We start from the raw sequence: 21,363 nt of genomic DNA, 5'->3' as shown, positions 1-21,363 counted from the left end.
CAACCGAGCCGGACCCCAGGAGCTTCACACGTAGGAGTCGCACCTACCTATAGCGTATCCATCCAGACGCGTGGAGCCGGTGAAGATCCTGTACAAAGAAATCCTGTTAAGGCTACAGAAACCCAGCGCATAGTCCAATAATTATACAACCGATCATCCCACAGATCCGCCAACCAGCAGCCCGGAGCGACTAAGGCTTCCCATAAATAGACCCCGGCTAACCCATAAAAGCCTGACCACTGATCATTATATATCCTCACCGATCTACAGTAACAACACCACCGCTCTGAGCTGCAGCCGGACCACTGATCATTATATATCCTCACCGATCTACAGTAACAACACCACCGCTCTGTGAGCTGCAGCCTGACCACTGATCATTATATATCCTCACCGATCTACAGTAACGACACCACCGCTCTGTGAGCTGCAGCCTGACCACTGATCATTATATATCCTCACCGATCTACAGTAACAACACCACCGCTCTGAGCTGCAGCCTGACCACTGATCATTATATATCCTCACCGATCTACAGTAACGACACCACCGCTCTGTGAGCTGCAGCCTGACCACTGATCATTATATATCCTCACCGATCTACAGTAACAACACCACCGCTCTGAGCTGCAGCCGGACCACTGATCATTATATATCCTCACCGATCTACTGCAACAACACCACCGCTCTGAGCTGCAGCCGGACCACTGATCATTATATATCCTCACCGATCTACAGTAACGACACCACTGCTCTGTGAGCTGCAGCCGGACCACTGATCATTATATATCCTCACCGATCTACAGTAACGACACCACCGCTCTGTGAGCTGCAGCCTGACCACTGATCATTATATATCCTCACCGATCTACAGTAACGACACCACCGCTCTGTGAGCTGCAGCCTGACCACTGATCATTATATATCCTCACCGATCTACAGTAACGACACCACCGCTCTGTGAGCTGCAGCCGGACCACTGATCATTATATATCCTCACCGATCTACAGTAACGACACCACCGCTCTGTGAGCTGCAGCCGGACCACTGATCATTATATATCCTCACCGATCTACTGCAACAACAACGCTCTGTGAGCTGCAGCCTGACCACTGATCATTATATATCCTCACCGATCTACAGTAACGACACCACCGCTCTGTGAGCTGCAGCCGGACCACTGATCATTATATATCCTCACCGATCTACAGTAACGACACCACCGCTCTGTGAGCTGCAGCCGGACCACTGATCATTATATATCCTCACCGATCTACAGTAACGACACCACCGCTCTGTGAGCTGCAGCCTGACCACTGATCATTATATATCCTCACCGATCTACTGTAACAACAACGCTCTGTGAGCTGCAGCCTGACCACTGATCATTATATATCCTCACCGATCTACAGTAACGACACCACCGTTCTGTGAGCTGCAGCCTGACCACTGATCATTATATATCCTCACCGATCTACTGTAACAACAACGCTCTGTGAGCTGCAGCCTGACCACTGATCATTATATATCCTCACCGATCTACAGTAACGACACCAACGCTCTATGAGCTGCAGCCGGACCACTGATCATTATATATCCTCACCGATCTACAGTAACGACACCACCGCTCTGTGAGCTGCAGCCGGACCACTGATCATTATATATCCTCACCGATCTACAGTAACGACACCACCGCTCTGTGAGCTGCAGCCTGACCACTGATCATTATATATCCTCACCGATCTACAGTAACGACACCACCGCTCTGTGAGCTGCAGCCGAACCACTGATCATTATATATCCTCACCGATCTACTGCAACAACAACGCTCTGTGAGCTGCAGCCTGACCACTGATCATTATATATCCTCACCGATCTACAGTAACGACACCACCGCTCTGTGAGCTGCAGCCGGACCACTGATCATTATATATCCTCACCGATCTACAGTAACGACACCACCGCTCTGTGAGCTGCAGCCTGACCACTGATCATTATATATCCTCACCGATCTACTGCAACAACAACGCTCTGTGAGCTGCAGCCTGACAACTGGTACTGATCATTATATATCCTCACCGATCTACAGTAACGACACCACCGCTCTGTGAGCTGCAGCCGGACCACTGATCATTATATATCCTCACCGATCTACAGTAACGACACCACCGCTCTGTGAGCTGCAGCCGGACCACTGATAATTATATATCCTCACCGATCTACAGTAACGACACCACCGCTCTGTGAGCTGCAGCCTGACCACTGATCATTATATATCCTCACCGATCTACAGTAACGACACCACCGCTCTGTGAGCTGCAGCCGGACCACTGATCATTATATATCCTCACCGATCTACTGCAACAACAACGCTCTGTGAGCTGCAGCCTGACCACTGATCATTATATATCCTCACCGATCTACAGTAACGACACCAACGCTCTGTGAGCTGCAGCCTGACCACTGATCATTATATATCCTCACCGATCTACAGTAACGACACCACCGCTCTGTGAGCTGCAGCCTGACCACTGATCATTATATATCCTCACCGATCTAGAGTAACGACACCACCGCTCTGTGAGCTGCAGCCTGACCACTGATCATTATATATCCTCACCGATCTACTGCAACAACAACGCTCTGTGAGCTGCAGCCTGACCACTGATCATTATATATCCTCACCGATCTACAGTAACGACACCACCGCTCTGTGAGCTGCAGCCTGACCACTGATCATTATATATCCTCACCGATCTACTGCAACAACAACGCTCTGTGAGCTGGTCTCTCCGACAGACTCCTGGATGCTGGCCATTTGTTTCCTGTCAACCCCTCCGCTGACCAATGTGCCTGCAGAAGAGCAAGTATGAGAATGACAGAACGTCAGGACCCCCAACCCCAGCCGGGACCCTAGAAAGAAACTCACCGAGGCCCATGGACTCCTCGCCTCCGCTGGTGGAGCTCCTGACAACGCCGTCCCGGTCCCGGCCACTTCCTGAGATGTAGCGCGTCTTGACTCCCGTACCAATGAGCTGGGCCAGTTCTAACTGACTGATGCACTTCAGAACCTACGACACAGGACGTCTCTGAACACAAGTATACAGAGGGGCAGAGCGGTGAGGGCTTCAGGGGGCACCACGTACCTCATGCCAGGAGTTGCCCAGGTAGTTGCCATCAGTGTGGGCCACGGTGATGAGAGTCTTGATGGTATCGATGTTCTTCTGCTTCATTTCCGTGATGCTGGAGCTGGCGGTCAGCAGAGAGAAGCGAGCCAGGGCCTGGACATACGCATCTCTTTCCAGCTTCCCGGAGAAAAGGTAAGAAAGTCAGTTACTGATGAACGGTCCAGTACTGGCTGCCCACCGACAGCCACCAGGCAGCGCACAGAGCCCGGCCACAACTGAACCGCGTACATGAGAAGAGAACCAGAGACTGGAGAGGGGGCATCAATACCGACAGCCACCAGGCAGCGCACAGAGCCCGGCCACAACTGAACCGCGTACATGAGAAGAGAACCAGAGACTGGAGAGGGGGCATCAATACCGACAACCACCAGGCAGCGCACAGAGCCCGGCCACAACTGAACCGCGTACAGGAGAAGAGAACCAGAGACTGGAGAGGGGTCATCAACACTGACAGCCACCAGGCAGCGCACAGAGCCCGGCCACAACTGAACCGCGTACATGAGAAGAGAACCAGAGACTGGAGAGGGGGCATCAATACCGACAACCACCAGGCAGCGCACAGAGCCCGGCCACAACTGAACCGCGTACAGGAGAAGAGAACCAGAGACTGGAGAGGGGTCATCAACACTGACAGCCACCAGGCAGCGCACAGAGCCCGGCCACAACTGAACCGCGTACATGAGAAGAGAACCAGAGACTGGAGAGGGGGCATCAATACCGACAGCCACCAGGCAGCGCACAGAGCCCGGCCACAACTGAACCGCGTACAGGAGAAGAGAACCAGAGACTGGAGAGGGGGCATCAATACCGACAGCCACCAGGCAGCGCACAGAGCCCGGCCACAACTGAACCGCGTACATGAGAAGAGAACCAGAGACTGGAGAGGGGGCATCAATACCGACAGCCACCAGGCAGCGCACAGAGCCCGGCCACAACTGAACCGCGTACAGGAGAAGAGAACCAGAGACTGGAGAGGGGGCATCAATACCGACAGCCACCAGGCAGCGCACAGAGCCCGGCCACAACTGAACCGCGTACATGAGAAGAGAACCAGAGACTGGAGAGGGGGCATCAATACCGACAGCCACCAGGCAGCGCACAGAGCCCGGCCACAACTGAACCGCGTACAGGAGAAGAGAACCAGAGACTGGAGAGGGGGCATCAATACCGACAGCCACCAGGCAGCGCACAGAGCCCGGCCACAACTGAACCGCGTACATGAGAAGAGAACCAGAGACTGGAGAGGGGGCATCAATACCGACAACCACCAGGCAGCGCACAGAGCCCGGCCACAACTGAACCGCGTACAGGAGAAGAGAACCAGAGACTGGAGAGGGGGCATCAACACTGACAGCCACCAGGCAGCGCACAGAGCCCGGCCACAACTGAACCGTGTACATGAGAAGAGAACCAGAGACTGGAGAGGGGGCATCAATACCGACAGCCACCAGGCAGCGCACAGAGCCCGGCCACAACTGAACCGCGTACAGGAGAAGAGAACCAGAGACTGGAGAGGGGGCATCAATACCGACAGCCACCAGGCAGCGCACAGAGCCCGGCCACAACTGAACCGCGTACATGAGAAGAGAACCAGAGACTGGAGAGGGGGCATCAATACCGACAGCCACCAGGCAGCGCACAGAGCCCGGCCACAACTGAACCGCGTACAGGAGAAGAGAACCAGAGACTGGAGAGGGGGCATCAATACCGACAGCCACCAGGCAGCGCACAGAGCCCGGCCACAACTGAACCGCGTACATGAGAAGAGAACCAGAGACTGGAGAGGGGGCATCAATACCGACAGCCACCAGGCAGCGCACAGAGCCCGGCCACAACTGAACCGCGTACAGGAGAAGAGAACCAGAGACTGGAGAGGGGGCATCAATACCGACAGCCACCAGGCAGCGCACAGAGCCCGGCCACAACTGAACCGCGTACATGAGAAGAGAACCAGAGACTGGAGAGGGGGCATCAATACCGACAGCCACCAGGCAGCGCACAGAGCCCGGCCACAACTGAACCGCGTACATGAGAAGAGAACCAGAGACTGGAGAGGGGGCATCAATACCGACAGCCACCAGGCAGCGCACAGAGCCCGGCCACAACTGAACCGCGTACATGAGAAGAGAACCAGAGACTGGAGAGGGGGCATCAATACCGACAGCCACCAGGCAGCGCACAGAGCCCGGCCACAACTGAACCGCGTACATGAGAAGAGAACCAGAGACTGGAGAGGGGGCATCAATACCGACAGCCACCAGGCAGCGCACAGAGCCCGGCCACAACTGAACCGCGTACATGAGAAGAGAACCAGAGACTGGAGAGGGGGCATCAATACCGACAGCCACCAGGCAGCGCACAGAGCCCGGCCACAACTGAACCGCGTACATGAGAAGAGAACCAGAGACTGGAGAGGGGGCATCAATACCGACAGCCACCAGGCAGCGCACAGAGCCCGGCCACAACTGAACCGCGTACATGAGAAGAGAACCAGAGACTGGAGAGGGGGCATCAATACCGACAGCCACCAGGCAGCGCACAGAGCCCGGCCACAACTGAACCGCGTACATGAGAAGAGAACCAGAGACTGGAGAGGGGGCATCAATACCGACAGCCACCATCAGCGCACAGAGCCCGGCCACAACTGAACCGCGTACATGAGAAGAGAACCAGAGACTGGAGAGGGGGCATCAATACCGACAGCCACCATCAGCGCACAGAGCCCGGCCACAACTGAAACGCGTACATGAGAAGAGAACCAGAGACTGGAGAGGGGGCATCAATACCGACAGCCACCAGGCAGCGCACAGAGCCCGGCCACAACTGAACCGCGTACATGAGAAGAGAACCAGAGACTGGAGAGGGGGCATCAATACTGACCTGCATGCCAAAGATACAGGAGATCCTGATGGCACAGCGGATGCCCTCCAGACACAGATTAGTCACCTCATTATCATCGCAGTCCTGGAGGCCGATGCTGTACGCAGCCAGGAGGGGGGTCCACACCAGCTGTAGAGACACCCACAGATCAGGCCGAGAAGTCTCCCCCTGCTCAGCACTCACTCAGGACACCCACTTACCTTAAACATGGGCCGCACATGCTCCAGGTGGGTGGCACTGGTGAATGGCGCCTTGGCATGGCTCACAGCTTCCATAAGAGCCTTGGCGGTTTTTGCCATCTGTTCCATTTCCATGTTATATAACAACCGACGCTCCTTCTCACTAGCCACACCTGAGCATCAACACAGACAACGGGGCAAAGTGACGTCATCGTGATCCCAATCACAGCCCCACCCCCATATATGTGAGAGGTTGTCACAGCCCCGCCCCGTTACTGACATCACTGATATATAATATAATTACACTGTGATCAGACATGAGATCCACACATCTTATATACAGTAACAGCTATTCATCTATTACTACTGACAACCAGCCTGTATATCATGTGTGAGAGGTTGTCACAGCCCCGCCCCCTGTTACTGACATCACTGATATATAATATAATTACACTGTGATCAGACATGAGATCCACACATCTTATATACAGTCACAGCTATTCATCTATTACTACTGACAACCAGCCTGTATATCATGTGTGAGAGGTTGTCACAGCCCCGCCCCCTGTTACTGACATCACTGATATATAATATAATTACACTGTGATCAGACATGAGATCCACACATCTTATATACAGTCACAGCTATTCATCTATTACTACTGACAACCAGCCTGTATATCATGTGTGAGAGGTTGTCACAGCCCCGCCCCCTGTTACTGACATCACTGATATATAATATAATTACACTGTGATCAGACATGAGATCCACACATCTTATATACAGTAACAGCTATTCATCTATTACTACTGACAACCGGCCTGTATATCATGAGAGGTTGTCACAGCCCCGCCCCCTGTTACTGACATCACTGATATATAATTACATTGTGATCAGACATGAGATCCACACATCTTATACACAGTAACAGCTATTCATCTATTACTACTGACAACCAGCCTGTATATCATGTGTGATAGGTTGTCACAGCCCCGCCCCCTGTTACTGACATCACTGATATATAATATAATTACATGTGATCAGACATGAGATCCACACATCTTATATACAGTAACAGCTATTCATCTATTACTACTGACAACCAGCCCGTATATCATGTGTGAGAGGTTGTCACAGCCCCGCCCCCTGTTACTGACATCACTGATATATAATATAATTACACTGTGATCAGACATGAGATCCGCACATCTTATATACAGTAACAGCTATTCATCTATTACTACTGACAACCAGCCGGTACATCATGTGTGAGAGGTTGTCACAGCCCCGCCCCCTGTTACTGACATCACTGATATATAATATAATTACATGTGATCAGACATGAGATCCACACATCTTATATACAGTCACAGCTATTCATCTATTACTACTGACAACCAGCCTGTATATCATGTGTGAGAGGTTGTCACAGCCCCGCCCCCTGTTACTGACATCACTGATATATAATATAATTACACTGTGATCAGACATGAGATCCACACATCTTATATACAGTCACAGCTATTCATCTATTACTACTGACAACCGGCCTGTATATCATGTGTGAGAGGTTGTCACAGCTCCGCCCCCTGTTACTGACATCACTGATATATAATATAATTACACTGTGATCAGACATGAGATCCACACATCTTATATACAGTAACAGCTATTCATCTATTACTACTGACAACCAGCCTGTATATCATGTGTGAGAGGTTGTCACAGCCCCGCCCCCTGTTACTGACATCACTGATATATAATATAATTACATGTGATCAGACATGAGATCCACACATCTTATATAGTCACAGCTATTCATCTATTATACTGACAACCAGCCTGTATATCATATGTGAGAGGTTGTCACAGCCCCGCCCACTGTTACTGACATCACTGATATATAATATAATTACATTGTGATCAGACATGAGATCCACACATCTTATATACAGTAACAGCTATTCATCTATTACTACTGACAACCAGCCTGTATATCATGTGTGAGAGGTTGTCACAGCCCCGCCCCCTGTTACTGACATCACTGATATATAATATAATTACACTGTGATCAGACATGAGATCCACACATCTTATATACAGTCACAGCTATTCATCTATTACTACTGACAACCAGCCTGTATATCATGTGTGAGAGGTTGTCACAGCCCCGCCCCCTGTTACTGACATCACTGATATATAATATAATTACACTGTGATCAGACATGAGATCCACACATCTTATATACAGTCACAGCTATTCATCCATCACTACTGACAACCAGCCTGTATATCATGTGAGAGAGGTTGTCACAGCCCCGCCCCCTGTTACTGACATCACTGATATAGAATATAATTACATGTGATCAGACATGACCGAGGTTGTCACAGCTCCGCCCCCTGTTACGGATATATGTATTAATCACTAACTTGGTTTGGTAGATTTGTTTGCTATCGTATGTTCCTTTGTCTCCTTCATCGCAATCTTCTTATCTTCAATCTTATCAAAAATGGCAGAGAGATATTCCTCTGGCAGGTCCTTGCTATCGTTTATACCTCGGTTCATTTTAATATATTGCTCCTTCGTCATTTTATTCTTCACCTGTAACAGTAAACAAACGATTGTCAGCTCAGTGGTCAAACCAGTGACACGGCGTCCACAGAGTCCTGCACATGAACCTCACCTGGGGACTGTGCAGATCTGTGGTCAGCATTATAATGGAATAGGCCAGGACATAGGCCGTGTCAGCACTGGCGAACAGCGTCTGCCTGCAAGGAGAAAACGTGCATGAAAGTGCCGAACAGCAGCAGAGCTCTCACAGCAGTACAGCACGTAACTGTGTCTTCTGTACATTCATGAGACTCTACCCCTGATTACACTCCAGGTATCTTGCTGCAAATTTCTCCATGAGTCGGTCAATTTTCTGGGCCTCTCCCGGCAGACGGAAGCCTTCCAGGAAGAGGCGCAGCGCAGACACAAAGTCCTTGTCGCAGAAGTCCAGCTGGTCCACGTACGCGTACATCACCTCCCGATTGAAGCGGTTGTTTTCTCCCAGAAACTCCCCAATCATCGTCTAAATCAGAAAAGAGAGAGAGCCCGATCAGTCTGCGCGCCCTACTGACAACCAGCCTGACATGAAGGGCAGTCCTGAGTCCGCGTCGCCCCTCAGGCATCCGGCACATTTAGTTTTTTATTGAAATCAATAGGATGGATTAAGAATGGAGAGAAGTGACAGCCATGACCTGGACCCACCGTCCAATGGAAACCGCTGACCTTGTGATCTGCCACGACATTGTGTATCATGTCATTTTGTAATTTGAGGCCTGTTCACATGTTGCAGATTCGCTGCAGAGTTTACAAAGCCAGCAACGGAAGGATTGGCCATTGTCCCTAGGTAGGCCTTACAGGTCGGCTCACCTACATCCAATTCTGGTTTTCACGTAAAACAATGCATGCAAAATCTGCAGCAAATCTGCATGGTGTGAACTGGGCCTAAGAAGCTCTGCCTATAATAGTGATGGCGTAGAGCCGGGATTGGAGGGGCTGCAGCGTTCTCCATTTTAGACAGTCGTTGACCACAGCAGACCATTCATGTCTGTGGGATCGGATTTGACGTGGGAGTAAAGTGCAGTAACCCCCACGAGCCTCTGTATACACGGGGTCCTGAGAAGGTGGGAAATGTCTCCTAAAGATCAGCTCTAATCATACAACGTACAGTGAACGGCCCCCTCCTCAATGCTGGGGGACCGCTATTCTACATGACCCCCCAGGTGTAGTTGCTGAACCTCTTTACCGACGACACCATTTCTTAAAACCTCGAATGAAAGAAACAAACGCCACATACAAAATCAAGTCGATCTTCCTGGTGCAGGAACTGCGCGATGTCCTGCGGGGTCGCTCCCAGCATGCCCTGCTCCTGCAGATACTGCACTCCTCTTTTTGGTTTCTTGTTGAATCTGTTAATAATGAAACAACGTGCTCAGTATGGGGGATGGGCGCGTTACACATGATACACCTGCAGGGGTCAGCGGCGTCCACTCACAGCTCGATCCCATGCTCTATGATCTCCTTCTGCTGTTTGATCACTTCAAACTGTTCAGGGTCATCCGGGACGGAGGACTGGGCGCTCCCGATGCCGGAGGAGGCTGTGGAGTCCAGGGAGCTCGGGCTGCTCCGGTGCCCCAGGATTTCTGGGGTTTTATTATTTTCTCCACCCTCAAAATCAGATGATTTCTCTTGACCTGTAATAAAACAATGAACAAAATCAGTGAAGAATCTTCCACCGGGACGACAATGAGGGGGTGCAAGTCCTCACGGTGCGTCCACCCCTGGGGTCAGGACAGGCATCTCACCTAGGTTGGACAGGTGGTTGGGGTTGACATAGAGGTCCTTGCTCCACTCCACCATACATTTCAGTATGGACACCAGGCAGTCTAAACCTTTCTTCCTGAGACTGAGCTCCTGCCGAGGACAAAAACAACCCCAAACAATCAAATATCAAGGCCCAGTCCTCCCCCCGACACTGAACACACCACAGACGTCACAGCGGAGACCCCACCCCTCCTGCCCAGAGCCTCCAGTCTAGAATATTCCACAGGATCCTACACCTGCAGTCTGTCTCCTCGTCGTGCGCTGTGCAGGTGAATACACTCTAGTGCTCCCTGTTATCAGCCATTCCGGGCAGAGGTGGCTTAGGGTCCCCTTACACGGCCTGACATGGGTCGTTGATCGGCGCTCGTTTACTCCTTTCACAAGGAGCTGTAATCAGTGAAGTATTGGGACATGTGTGACCCCCCCCCCCATCACGTCGGGGGCACATAGATGTTCTGCCGACAATGATAATATTTCTTGCAGCATTTATGAGCGGATCAGCTGATGAACTAGCGTTTGCCCAATAATTAGTCTGTGTAAAAGGACCTTTACTGTCGTGTCCCTTAATGTGAAGAGTGACAGGAAGTGCAGACCCCCTCCCCTCCCCCATGATCACTACTTTATGTCACATCTTCAGTGCAGAGAACCTTTATATCTATATACGCGACTGCTCTTCTAACGCTCCAGCACTATTACACACTGTGGACTGCGAGGTGTACTGGCCCTTTAAATCGGACATAAAACCAGTAAATGAAGCCTGGTCCTGTGCTGCAGCGTTACTATAGCAGACCCTGATATATACCAATAGTACATCGTGCGGATCACACTAAAGGTGGAGTCACATGTTGCGGGTGAATGACTGCTTTTGCCAGGGTACCGCACCATGAGAATAGCGTATAATAATGAGATCATCATCATCTTCACCGCCAGACAGAGGTAGAGCGGGTGGGCTCTGCTGCATGACCCCTGCCCCCTGGAGTTCCCATAATCAAACCCCCCACCTGCATTCTCACCTGTAATGGGGTCATTCCGAGTTCATGGCCACTCCTTCCCTGAGCGATTTTAGACAAATCGTTTACAAGTCGTTCAAATATATTTGCAGCATTTAAGTCACAGTCGTAGTTCACGTAAATGTCCACCACGCACTGAGCATCTGAAGCAGAAAGACCCATTAATGGACACACTGGCTCTGAAGACATCACCCTGGGGTGTAGGCGGATCTCAGGGGTCCCACCCTGGAGTGTAGGCGGATCTCAGGGGTCCCGCCCCGGCCCCACCTCATGGGTACGTCCCGCCCCGGCCCCACCTCATGGGTACGTCCCGCCCCGGCCCCACCTCATGGGTACGTCCCGCCCCGGCCCCACCTCATGGGTACGTCCCGCCCCGGCCCCACCTCATGGGTACGTCCCGCCCCGGCCCCACCTCATGGGTACGTCCCGCCCCGGCCCCACCTCATGGGTACGTCCCACCCCGGCCCCACCTCATGGGTACGTCCCGCCCCGGCCCCACCTCATGGGTACGTCCCGCCCCGGCCCCACCTCATGAGTACGTCCCGCCCCGGCCCCACCTCATGGGTACGTCCCGCCCCGGCCCCACCTCATGGGTACGTCCCGCCCCGGCCCCACCTCATGGGTACGTCCCGCCCCGGCCCCACCTCATGAGTACGTCCTCCCCCACCCCCAGTGATGCAGGTGGAGAGAAGAGATCACTAATTCAGGGATAGTGCAAGGACCATCGGATCTAATTCCATTTAGATCCATCGTATCCGCAGGGCGATGACCACCATCTACCTCTTACCTGCGCAAATTCTGGTCAGAGTCTGTATTACCATCCACTTGTGCTCAAATGAACTTGATGAAGTCTCTAATATATTTAAAAATATTTCTTTGAAAAACACCTTACAAAGAGAAAAGAAGAATCAAAGACAGATGACAGAATCCCCCACGGCTGGCCGGGACCGTACCTTGCGCTGCCGCTTACCTCCACCTGCATTTTTAGATGCATCTTGAAATTGGACAGAAGGCTGAGGAATATGGCCAAGGAAAGTTCAAAGACGTCGGGTACGGAGGACACCCCATTTTTCGATAAGGCTACACAGAGGTATTGCTTGATTGCATTGATAAACATTTCATGGGTCCTAAAGACGGGGCCGGCATTCTGCAATACTGACAGCAGGAGCTGGAGGGAGAGGATCTTAGAGCGGAGCTCATGGGACCTGCAAAAGAAGGAGTCATAGGTTCATTCTCTAAGTCACACAGTCATTACATAAGATAAATGGACTATAATACAATACAGGGGGTCAACAAGATGCGTGTTAGTGGGGGCCATAGAACAGACAGAAGGTACAGACATGTGACAGCTGCTGACAGGCGACACAGAACGTATAGACATGTGACAGCTGCTGACAGGCGACACAGAACGTATAGACATGTGACAGCTGCTGACAGACAGAACGTATAGACATGTGACAGCTGCTGACAGGCGACACAGGCAGAACGTATAGACATGTGACAGCTGCTGACAGGCGACACAGACAGAACGTATAGACATGTGACAGCTGCTGACAGGCGACACAGACAGAACGTATAGACATGTGACAGCTGCTGACAGGCGACACAGACAGAACGTATAGACATGTGACAGCTGCTGACAGGCGAGACAGAACGTATAGACATGTGACAGCTGCTGACAGGCGAGACAGAACGTATAGACATGTGACAGCTGCTGACAGGCGACACAGACAGAACGTATAGACATGTGACAGCTGCTGACAGGCGACACAGACAGAACGTATAGACATGTGACAGCTGCTGACAGGCGACACAGACAGAACGTATAGACATGTGACAGCTGCTGACAGGCGACACAGACAGAACGTATAGACATGTGACAGCTGCTGACAGGCGACACAGACAGAACGTATAGACATGTGACAGCTGCTGACAGGCGACACAGACAGAACGTATAGACATGTGACAGCTGCTGACAGGCGAGACAGAACGTATAGACATGTGACAGCTGCTGACAGGCGAGACAGAACGTATAGACATGTGACAGCTGCTGACAGGCGACACAGACAGAACGTATAGACATGTGACAGCTGCTGACAGGCGACACAGACAGAACGTCTAGACATGTGACAGCTGCTGACAGGCGACACAGACAGAACGTCTAGACATGTGACAGCTGCTGACAGGCGACACAGACAGAACGTCTAGACATGTGACAGCTGCTGACAGGCGACACAGACAGAACGTATAGACATGTGACAGCTGCTGACAGGCGACAGACAGAACGTATAGACATGTGACAGCTGCTGATAGGCGACACAACGTATAGACATGTGACAACTGCTGACAGGCGACACAACGTATAGACATGTGACAGCTGCTGACAGGCGACACAGACACGATGCGTCATACAGGACATGCGACAGCTGCTGACAGGCGACACAGACACGATGCGTCATACAGGACACGGACTCTCCCACTATTCACATGCGTCTACATGAAACTTGTGTCCTTGACGTCCCTTGTAAGCTCCACACCATGCACTTCCACTGTCTACTAAAAACCATTCATATAAAGCATAGAACGAACCCAGGAGCACGCTATGGGACACAGGATCAAGCCTGGCCAGCCGTGCACTTACTTAGGGTCTGGAGGTCCGTCCCCCAGGGGCTTCATGGACAGTTTACAAAGTGAGCGAAATACCAGAAAAGCATCTTTCTGCAGGACATGGGTGAATCTAGCACCAGAATGTTGGCCGGGAAAGGAATCCGAATCCTGGATGGTAGAAAAACATTCATCACATTACACTGAGTCCTAGACGCCAAGCCAACGCGAGCCGGCACAGGGCAGATCCACCCAACATCATGTGCTGCGCTGCAAGGTGGTCAGACATCACCGTACCAGATTATCCATGGACGACACCGACTGACCGTCATCTGCTATTCCGTTTGTGTGGCTGTTCTCAGGTGGTGGGAGATTAGCGGCTTCAGAGTCACAGGGAACACATTCTGGAACTTTCTCTTCAGGCTCTGTGAAAAGAAGAAAAAAAGATCAGACAAACCGTAATCCATCATCTGCGTGGTTTATCTCTTCTATGCAGACAATACAGCAGCGGAAAGATATTAACGACCCTCATACCTTTACCTTCAAATGGTTCCTGCTCCCCGTCCACCTGCGCTGGCAACTCCTCCACCTGCGCTGGCAACTCCTCCACCTGCGCTGGCAACTCCTCCACCTGCGCTGGCAACTCCTCCACCTGCGCTGGCAACTCCTCCACCTGCGCTGGCGCCTCTTTTAAAGCTAAATGAAAAAAATCCACTTCATGATTGCAGCCGTCAATATCTTACACAATATACACTCAGAATATCTCCTATAGAATTGCCTAGACTGGATACAATTGTAGCCACTTCTCACCTGTGTGAGCAGGACTAGGCATAAATGGATTTGCAGCTTGTGAATGGAAACAAGAATGTTTTCATCCACTGACAGCAAGCAAACATCTTGTAATGATAAGAAATTCAAATAAAGTCTATTATACAGCTTTAGAATATTTATAAGTACTGTGACAAAATGGAAAAATAGGACGCAGCCTAGATTATGCCTGAACTGATGACGATCTCTTTCTAACAAAGACAGCGCCAGCCCTGTATCTTACATGGATCCGGAGATCTCCCCTTTCATTGCTCTTCTAGATTTTCTTCAGGATGGCAGCTCAGGGGGTGTGTCCTTTCTGTTACAGCCCCTCCCCCTGTCATAGCTTGTAGAGGTAGCTCGTTCTGTTTCACGGCCTTTGCCTCCTCTTCAGGAGAAACTTTACAAATGCCCCACATTACATGTCATTTTAGAGGGAGAGCCCAGCCCTATATACCTGAAGAAGAGGGAGAGCCGGCAGCTTACACACAGCGAGAGGATGAGCAAGAGAGGGGAGAGCCCAGCCCTATATACCTAAAGAAGAGGGAGAGCCAGCAGCTTACACACAACGAGAGGATGAGCAGGAGAGGGGAGAGCGCAGCCCTATATACCTGAAGAGGGAGAGCCGGCAGCTTACACACAGCGAGAGGATGAGCAGGAGAGGGGAGAGCCCAGCCCTATATACCTGAAGAGAGAGCCAGCAGCTTACACACAGCAAGAGGATGAGCAAGAGAGGGGAGAGCCCAGCCCTATATACCTAAAGAAGAGGGAGAGCCAGCAGCTTACACACAGCGAGAGGATGAGCAGGAGAGGGGAGAGCGCAGCCCTATATACCTGAAGAGGGAGAGCCGGCAGCTTACACACAGCGAGAGGATGAGCAAGAGAGGGGAGAGCCCAGCCCTATATACCTAAAGAAGAGGGAGAGCCAGCAGCTTACACACAGCGAGAGGATGAGCAAGAGAGGGGAGAGCCCAGCCCTATATACCTGAAGAAGAGGGAGAGCCAGCAGCTTACACACAGCGAGAGGATGAGCAAGAGAGGGGAGAGCCCAGCCCTATATACCTGAAGAAGAGGGAGAGCCGGCAGCTTACACACAGCGAGAGGATGAGCAAGAGAGGGGAGAGCCCAGCCCTATATACCTGAAGAAGAGGGAGAGCCGGCAGCTTACACACAGCGAGAGGATGAGCAAGAGAGGGGAGAGCCCAGCCCTATATACCTGAAGAAGAGGGAGAGCCGGCAGCTTACACACAGCGAGAGGATGAGCAAGAGAGGGGAGAGCCCAGCCCTATATACCTGAAGAAGAGGGAGAGCCGTCAGCTTACATAAGACGAATGGATAAGCAGAAGAGGGGAGAGTGCAGCCCTATATAACTGAAGAAGAGGGAAAGCCAGAAGCGTACACACAGGACGTGCAGGAGAAGGAAGAGCCCAGCCCTACATAACTGAAGAAGAGGGAAAGCCAGAAGCGTACACACAGGAGGTGCAGGAGAGCCCAGTCCTATATAACCGAAGAAGAGGGTGAGCAAGCAACTTACACACAGCGAGAGGAGGTGCAGAAGGGAGAGCCCAGCCCTATATAACAGACGAGAGAGAGACGTCAGCTTACACAGGGAGAGAGGATAAGCAGGAGAGGGGAGAACGCAGCCCTACATAACTGAAGAAGAGGGAAAGCCAGAAGCGTACTCACAGGAGGTGCAGGAGAGGGGAGAGCCCAGCCCTATATAACTGAAAAAGAGGGTGAGCAAGCAACTTACACAAAGTGAGAGGAGGTGCAGGAGAGGGGAGAGCTCCCCGCTGTATGTAAGTATTGCTGTATGCAGGCTCGCTCTTCATCTGCTGGTTCTCCTGTGTAGCCCACACTACACGTTGGGTTTCTGAATAAATGCTTCTTCTCTACTTCTTTACTGACAAGCCGAGAAAGCATTTTCTATTGGCTGGTGGAAATTCTTTGAGATTTCCAGCAAGGGAAACGAAATCTCGTTTACCTCCGTAATCTCGCGAGATTACGCGTGGCTTGCGGGAATCTCACAGAAAACAGTCAGAAGGGTCAGGATTGTGATTACACGTCACGTCCAGGCTGTATTTCATGTGTATTCATTATCAGGACACTTGATTAACGTTAATCTCTGTGTATGCGGCTGCACATCACTGCTGTGTAAATGGAGAGGAGTGTATGACGCTGACTGGTCACTGATTGGTCAGCGTCATACACGTAAACACGGCCAGTTAAAAACACAATACACGCCCAGTTGGACAGAACGAAAAAAAAACGCCCAATTGTCCATTTCAAAGCTCATTTGCATATATATAAAATAGCTCCTAACTTGGCCAAAAATGAACGTTTTAAAAACGTTTCCTGTTCTCTACATTGCAGCGCCGATCACATGCAATAGGAGACAGGGGTGTGAGAATCTGGTGACAGCCTCTTTAATGTATGATATCATTTGTATTCATTTTTTTGTGGGGGGGGGGGTAGAAAAAAAAGAAAGGCTTTTCTGGCTCTAGTGGAACAGACCTTAAACACATAAGAGTGCAGATTATTCTCACCTCCGTCATCTCTGTGCCGGCTGCCATTGGTGACGCTGCCACTCGTGGGTGTGGGTGGAGCGCTCTGAGCATTGCTGCCTCTCCTCGATGCAGTAAAAGGAGAACTTATTAGTCTGTGAGCTGCAGGAGACTGAAGCTGTGGCTGCTTTGTATAATCTCGATGTTCTTGGACCTGAGAAAACATCAAATAAATCGGGAACTCCCAAACTTTCCAAGAAAACGATAGAATGAATACAATGCGCGGTTGTGAAGACTCGTCCACAATGGACGAGTGAGAACCCAACCAGATCACGACAAGAGCAGAGAAACCTCGGCCACTGTCACGGGTCTGAAATAATGGGAAACCCAAAGAAAATACAAGACTGCAAGGTGAACGGCGTGAAAGAAAGACACCCCCTGTAAACCCGTGACCAGAACGTGAGCGTCTAACCCAACAGCCCCCACCACAAGTTCAAATTCTATCTATTAGTGAGTGACCGCAGATATAGGGTCAGCCCCACCTCTCCCAGACGCCGGATCACCCACTGAAGAATTATTACAAAGCTTTCACATAGTCTAGAAGAAATCCAGTACAGGTCATGTCCCCCCAGACAACCTCTTCATATAAGGGGGGTGGTCTTCTGCTCAGAACCCCCATCTACCAGCTAAAGAGGAGAGAGAATTCATGGGAAAGGACAGCATGTAATACTACATTGTGTGGCCCCCCCAGACATCCATGAATAGATATTCTGCAGGTTTCGGAGCTCGTCCCCCTCTTACTGCCTGAGCTTCCATGCGGGTGAAGATGACGTTCAGCATCTGAGTCAGCGTGGCCTTGGCCGTGGTCTGGTTCACCAAATTTTTGCTGGCCAGGTAGATGTTGTAACATGTTCGCACAGTCTGGAGGACGGTGGCCTCGTGTATCTCAACATACGGAGAGGTGACAATAGTCAGGAGAGCCTGGACAAGAAGCAACAACAATCGTTACCAAGTGCAATGTCATCCTTCATCAGCCCAGATCACGATTCCCAGCCCTCCAGTATCTGCTGCAGCCACTGGATAACAAGGTTAGAAAAAGACCCCACCTCAAAACACAGATCACTCACTGCGGGGGATCCATCAAAACGGACAAAAGTGGCACCAAAGCAACCAATCCAGTCGCTGCTTTCATTCTATTAAAAGCCCTGAGAGCCGCAACCTGACTGTTTTGAGAGTCTCACCTTAATTATCTGGAGCTGCACCCCCTCATCTGTCTGGGGGCCCAGGAAACAATTGCAGATGGTGTCCACTATGCGATCGATGAGGCGTTTCCCAGCAATGCCTTTATCTGGAGCGTTGCCAGTAATATGACCGTATGCAATTAATTTCTGCAAAAAAATGAATGAATAGACGGACGTGTCACACACACAACAGGAAAGCATCCGTCCCACCGCCGACCTAGCACAGGGGTGTGACCCGTGCCCCCGCCAGGCTGCTACCTGTGGTCGCATGTCCATTACAGAAGGTCCCCCTGTCCTCGTTTTGTTACCCCCCCCAGACAATGTCACAATCAGAAATGACGGGTACCTGCAAGCAGTCCAGGGAGGTGCTGACCACTCGAGGGGACTTTAACTGACAAGCCAACTCAAATGGGAGGAAATACTTGTCAGCTTCAATGAATTTAGGTTTGGAGGGTGGAGCGGATCCATCCCTAAAACGAAAGGAAAGAAAATGTTAAGAGGTTTGGTTCCTGATAAAGGTGGGAGACGCTGCGCGGTCATGGCACTTACTTCTGCTGAGACAGTTCAGCTTTAATTTCATCTGCAAAACAGAAAAACACAAGAGACGGTTAACAGGAGCAACATGGACGCAGACCTGACCTCATGCCGTAACGGAGAAAGTCACAAGGAAGCCGAACCCTGACCCAAATCTATATACAGTCCGTGACACAGCCGTGCTGCACCCCGGGGGAAGAGGAGACATTATACAGCCACACGTGTCCTCCACCCCAGGACGCCTCAATCCGCTCACTACAGAGTCACATACAGTGCACCGACTATCCTCAACGGAGGCAACTACAGCCAGGGGCCAAACACATGAGCGGCCGCTACTCTGCAGGACAAAGCCCCACACCGCAAGAAGATATCACTGCACCACAGAGGAACCACCCACCAACACCGCAACACGATATCACCGCACCACAGGAGAACCAACACCACAACACGATATCACCGCACCACAGAGCAACCACCACAACACGATATCACCACACCACAGAGGAACCACCACCAACACAACATCACCACACCACAGAGGAACCACAACACGATATCACCGCACCACAGAGGAACCACCACAACACGATATCACCACACCACAGAGGAACCACCACCAACACCACAATACGATATCACCGCACCATAGAGGAACCACCACCGCAACACGATATCACCACACCACAGGGGAACCAACACCGCAACACAATATCACCACACCACAGAGGAACCACCACAACACGATATCACCACACCGGAACCACAACACGATATCACCGCACCACAGAGGAACCACCACAAACACGATATCACCACACCACAGAGGAACCACCACCAACACCACAACACGATATCACCGCACCACAGAGGAACCACCACCGCAACACGATATCACCACACCACAGGGGAACCACCACCGCAACACCATATCACCGCACCACAGAGGAACCACCGCAACACGATATCACCACACCACAGAGGAACCACCACCAACACCACAATACGATATCACCGCACCATAGAGGAACCACCACCGCAACACGATATCACCGCACCACAGGAGAACCAACACCACAACACGATATCACCGCACCACAGAGGAACCACCACAACACGATATCACCACACCACAGAGGAACCACCACCAACACAACATCACCACACCACAGAGGAACCACAACACGATATCACCGCACCACAGAGGAACCACCACAACACGATATCACCACACCACAGAGGAACCACCACCAACACCACAACACGATATCACCGCACCACAGAGGAACCACCGCAACACCATATCACCACACCACAGAGGAACCAACACCACAACACGATATTACCGCACCACAGAGGAACCAACACCGCAACACGATATCACCACACCACAGGAGAACCAACACCGCAACAAAATATCACCACACCACAGGAGAACCAACACCACAACACGATATCACCGCACCACAGAGGAACCACCACCAACACCGCAACACGATATCACCACACCACAGAGGAACCACCACAACACAATATCACCGCACCACAGAGGAACCACCACAACACGATATCACCGCACCACAGAGGAACCACCACCAACACAACATCACCACACCACAGAGGAACCACCACCAACACCGCAACACCATATCACCGCACCACAGAGGAACCACCACCGCAACACAATATCACCGCACCACAGAGGAACCAACACCGCAACACGATATCACCACACCACAGGAGAACCAACACCGCAACAAAATATCACCACAACACGATATCACCGCACCACAGAGGAACCACCACCAACACCGCAACACGATATCACCACACCACAGAGGAACCACCACAACACAATATCACCGCACCACAGAGGAACCACCACAACACGATATCACCGCACCACAGAGGAACCACCACCAACACCACAACACGATATCACCGCACCACAGAGGAACCACCACAACACAATATCACCGCACCACAGAGGAACCACCACAACACGATATCACCGCACCACAGAGGAACCACCACCAACACCACAAT

General features: G+C 51.3%; 1 protein-coding gene across 3 annotated transcripts in view; it reads right to left on the bottom strand.

The window, feature by feature from the left end:
* LOC142710703 (brefeldin A-inhibited guanine nucleotide-exchange protein 2-like) overlaps positions 1–18,475 on the bottom strand; it is a 40,233-nt gene extending 21,758 nt beyond the window's left edge. For 2 of the 3 annotated variants that reach the window (XM_075848570.1, XM_075848572.1), the window contains exons 1-20: positions 18,347–18,475; positions 17,588–17,759; positions 14,769–14,930; positions 14,532–14,659; positions 14,272–14,405; positions 12,601–12,835; positions 12,418–12,517; positions 11,634–11,773; positions 10,602–10,710; positions 10,292–10,490; positions 10,094–10,205; positions 9,117–9,322; positions 8,933–9,017; positions 8,679–8,850; positions 6,269–6,420; positions 6,069–6,197; positions 3,147–3,305; positions 2,930–3,071; positions 2,754–2,853; positions 48–88 (exon numbers count right to left, since the gene is read on the bottom strand). In XM_075848570.1, the coding sequence (XP_075704685.1) occupies positions 48–88; positions 2,754–2,853; positions 2,930–3,071; positions 3,147–3,305; positions 6,069–6,197; positions 6,269–6,420; positions 8,679–8,850; positions 8,933–9,017; positions 9,117–9,322; positions 10,094–10,205; positions 10,292–10,490; positions 10,602–10,710; positions 11,634–11,773; positions 12,418–12,517; positions 12,601–12,835; positions 14,272–14,405; positions 14,532–14,659; positions 14,769–14,930; positions 17,588–17,759; positions 18,347–18,385 (2,716 nt within the window). In that variant the 5' untranslated portion in view covers positions 18,386–18,475. The remainder of the gene's footprint in view (positions 1–47; positions 89–2,753; positions 2,854–2,929; positions 3,072–3,146; positions 3,306–6,068; positions 6,198–6,268; positions 6,421–8,678; positions 8,851–8,932; positions 9,018–9,116; positions 9,323–10,093; positions 10,206–10,291; positions 10,491–10,601; positions 10,711–11,633; positions 11,774–12,417; positions 12,518–12,600; positions 12,836–14,271; positions 14,406–14,531; positions 14,660–14,768; positions 14,931–17,587; positions 17,760–18,346) is intronic. The other variant, XM_075848571.1, reaches the window with a different exon arrangement.
* Positions 18,476–21,363: the final 2,888 nt, after the last annotated feature.

This window comes from Rhinoderma darwinii, unplaced genomic scaffold (assembly GCF_050947455.1).
Source record: "Rhinoderma darwinii isolate aRhiDar2 unplaced genomic scaffold, aRhiDar2.hap1 Scaffold_4276, whole genome shotgun sequence".
In the NCBI taxonomy this organism is placed as follows: Eukaryota; Metazoa; Chordata; class Amphibia; order Anura; family Rhinodermatidae; genus Rhinoderma; species Rhinoderma darwinii.
This window is presented reverse-complemented; position numbering and strand designations above follow the sequence as displayed.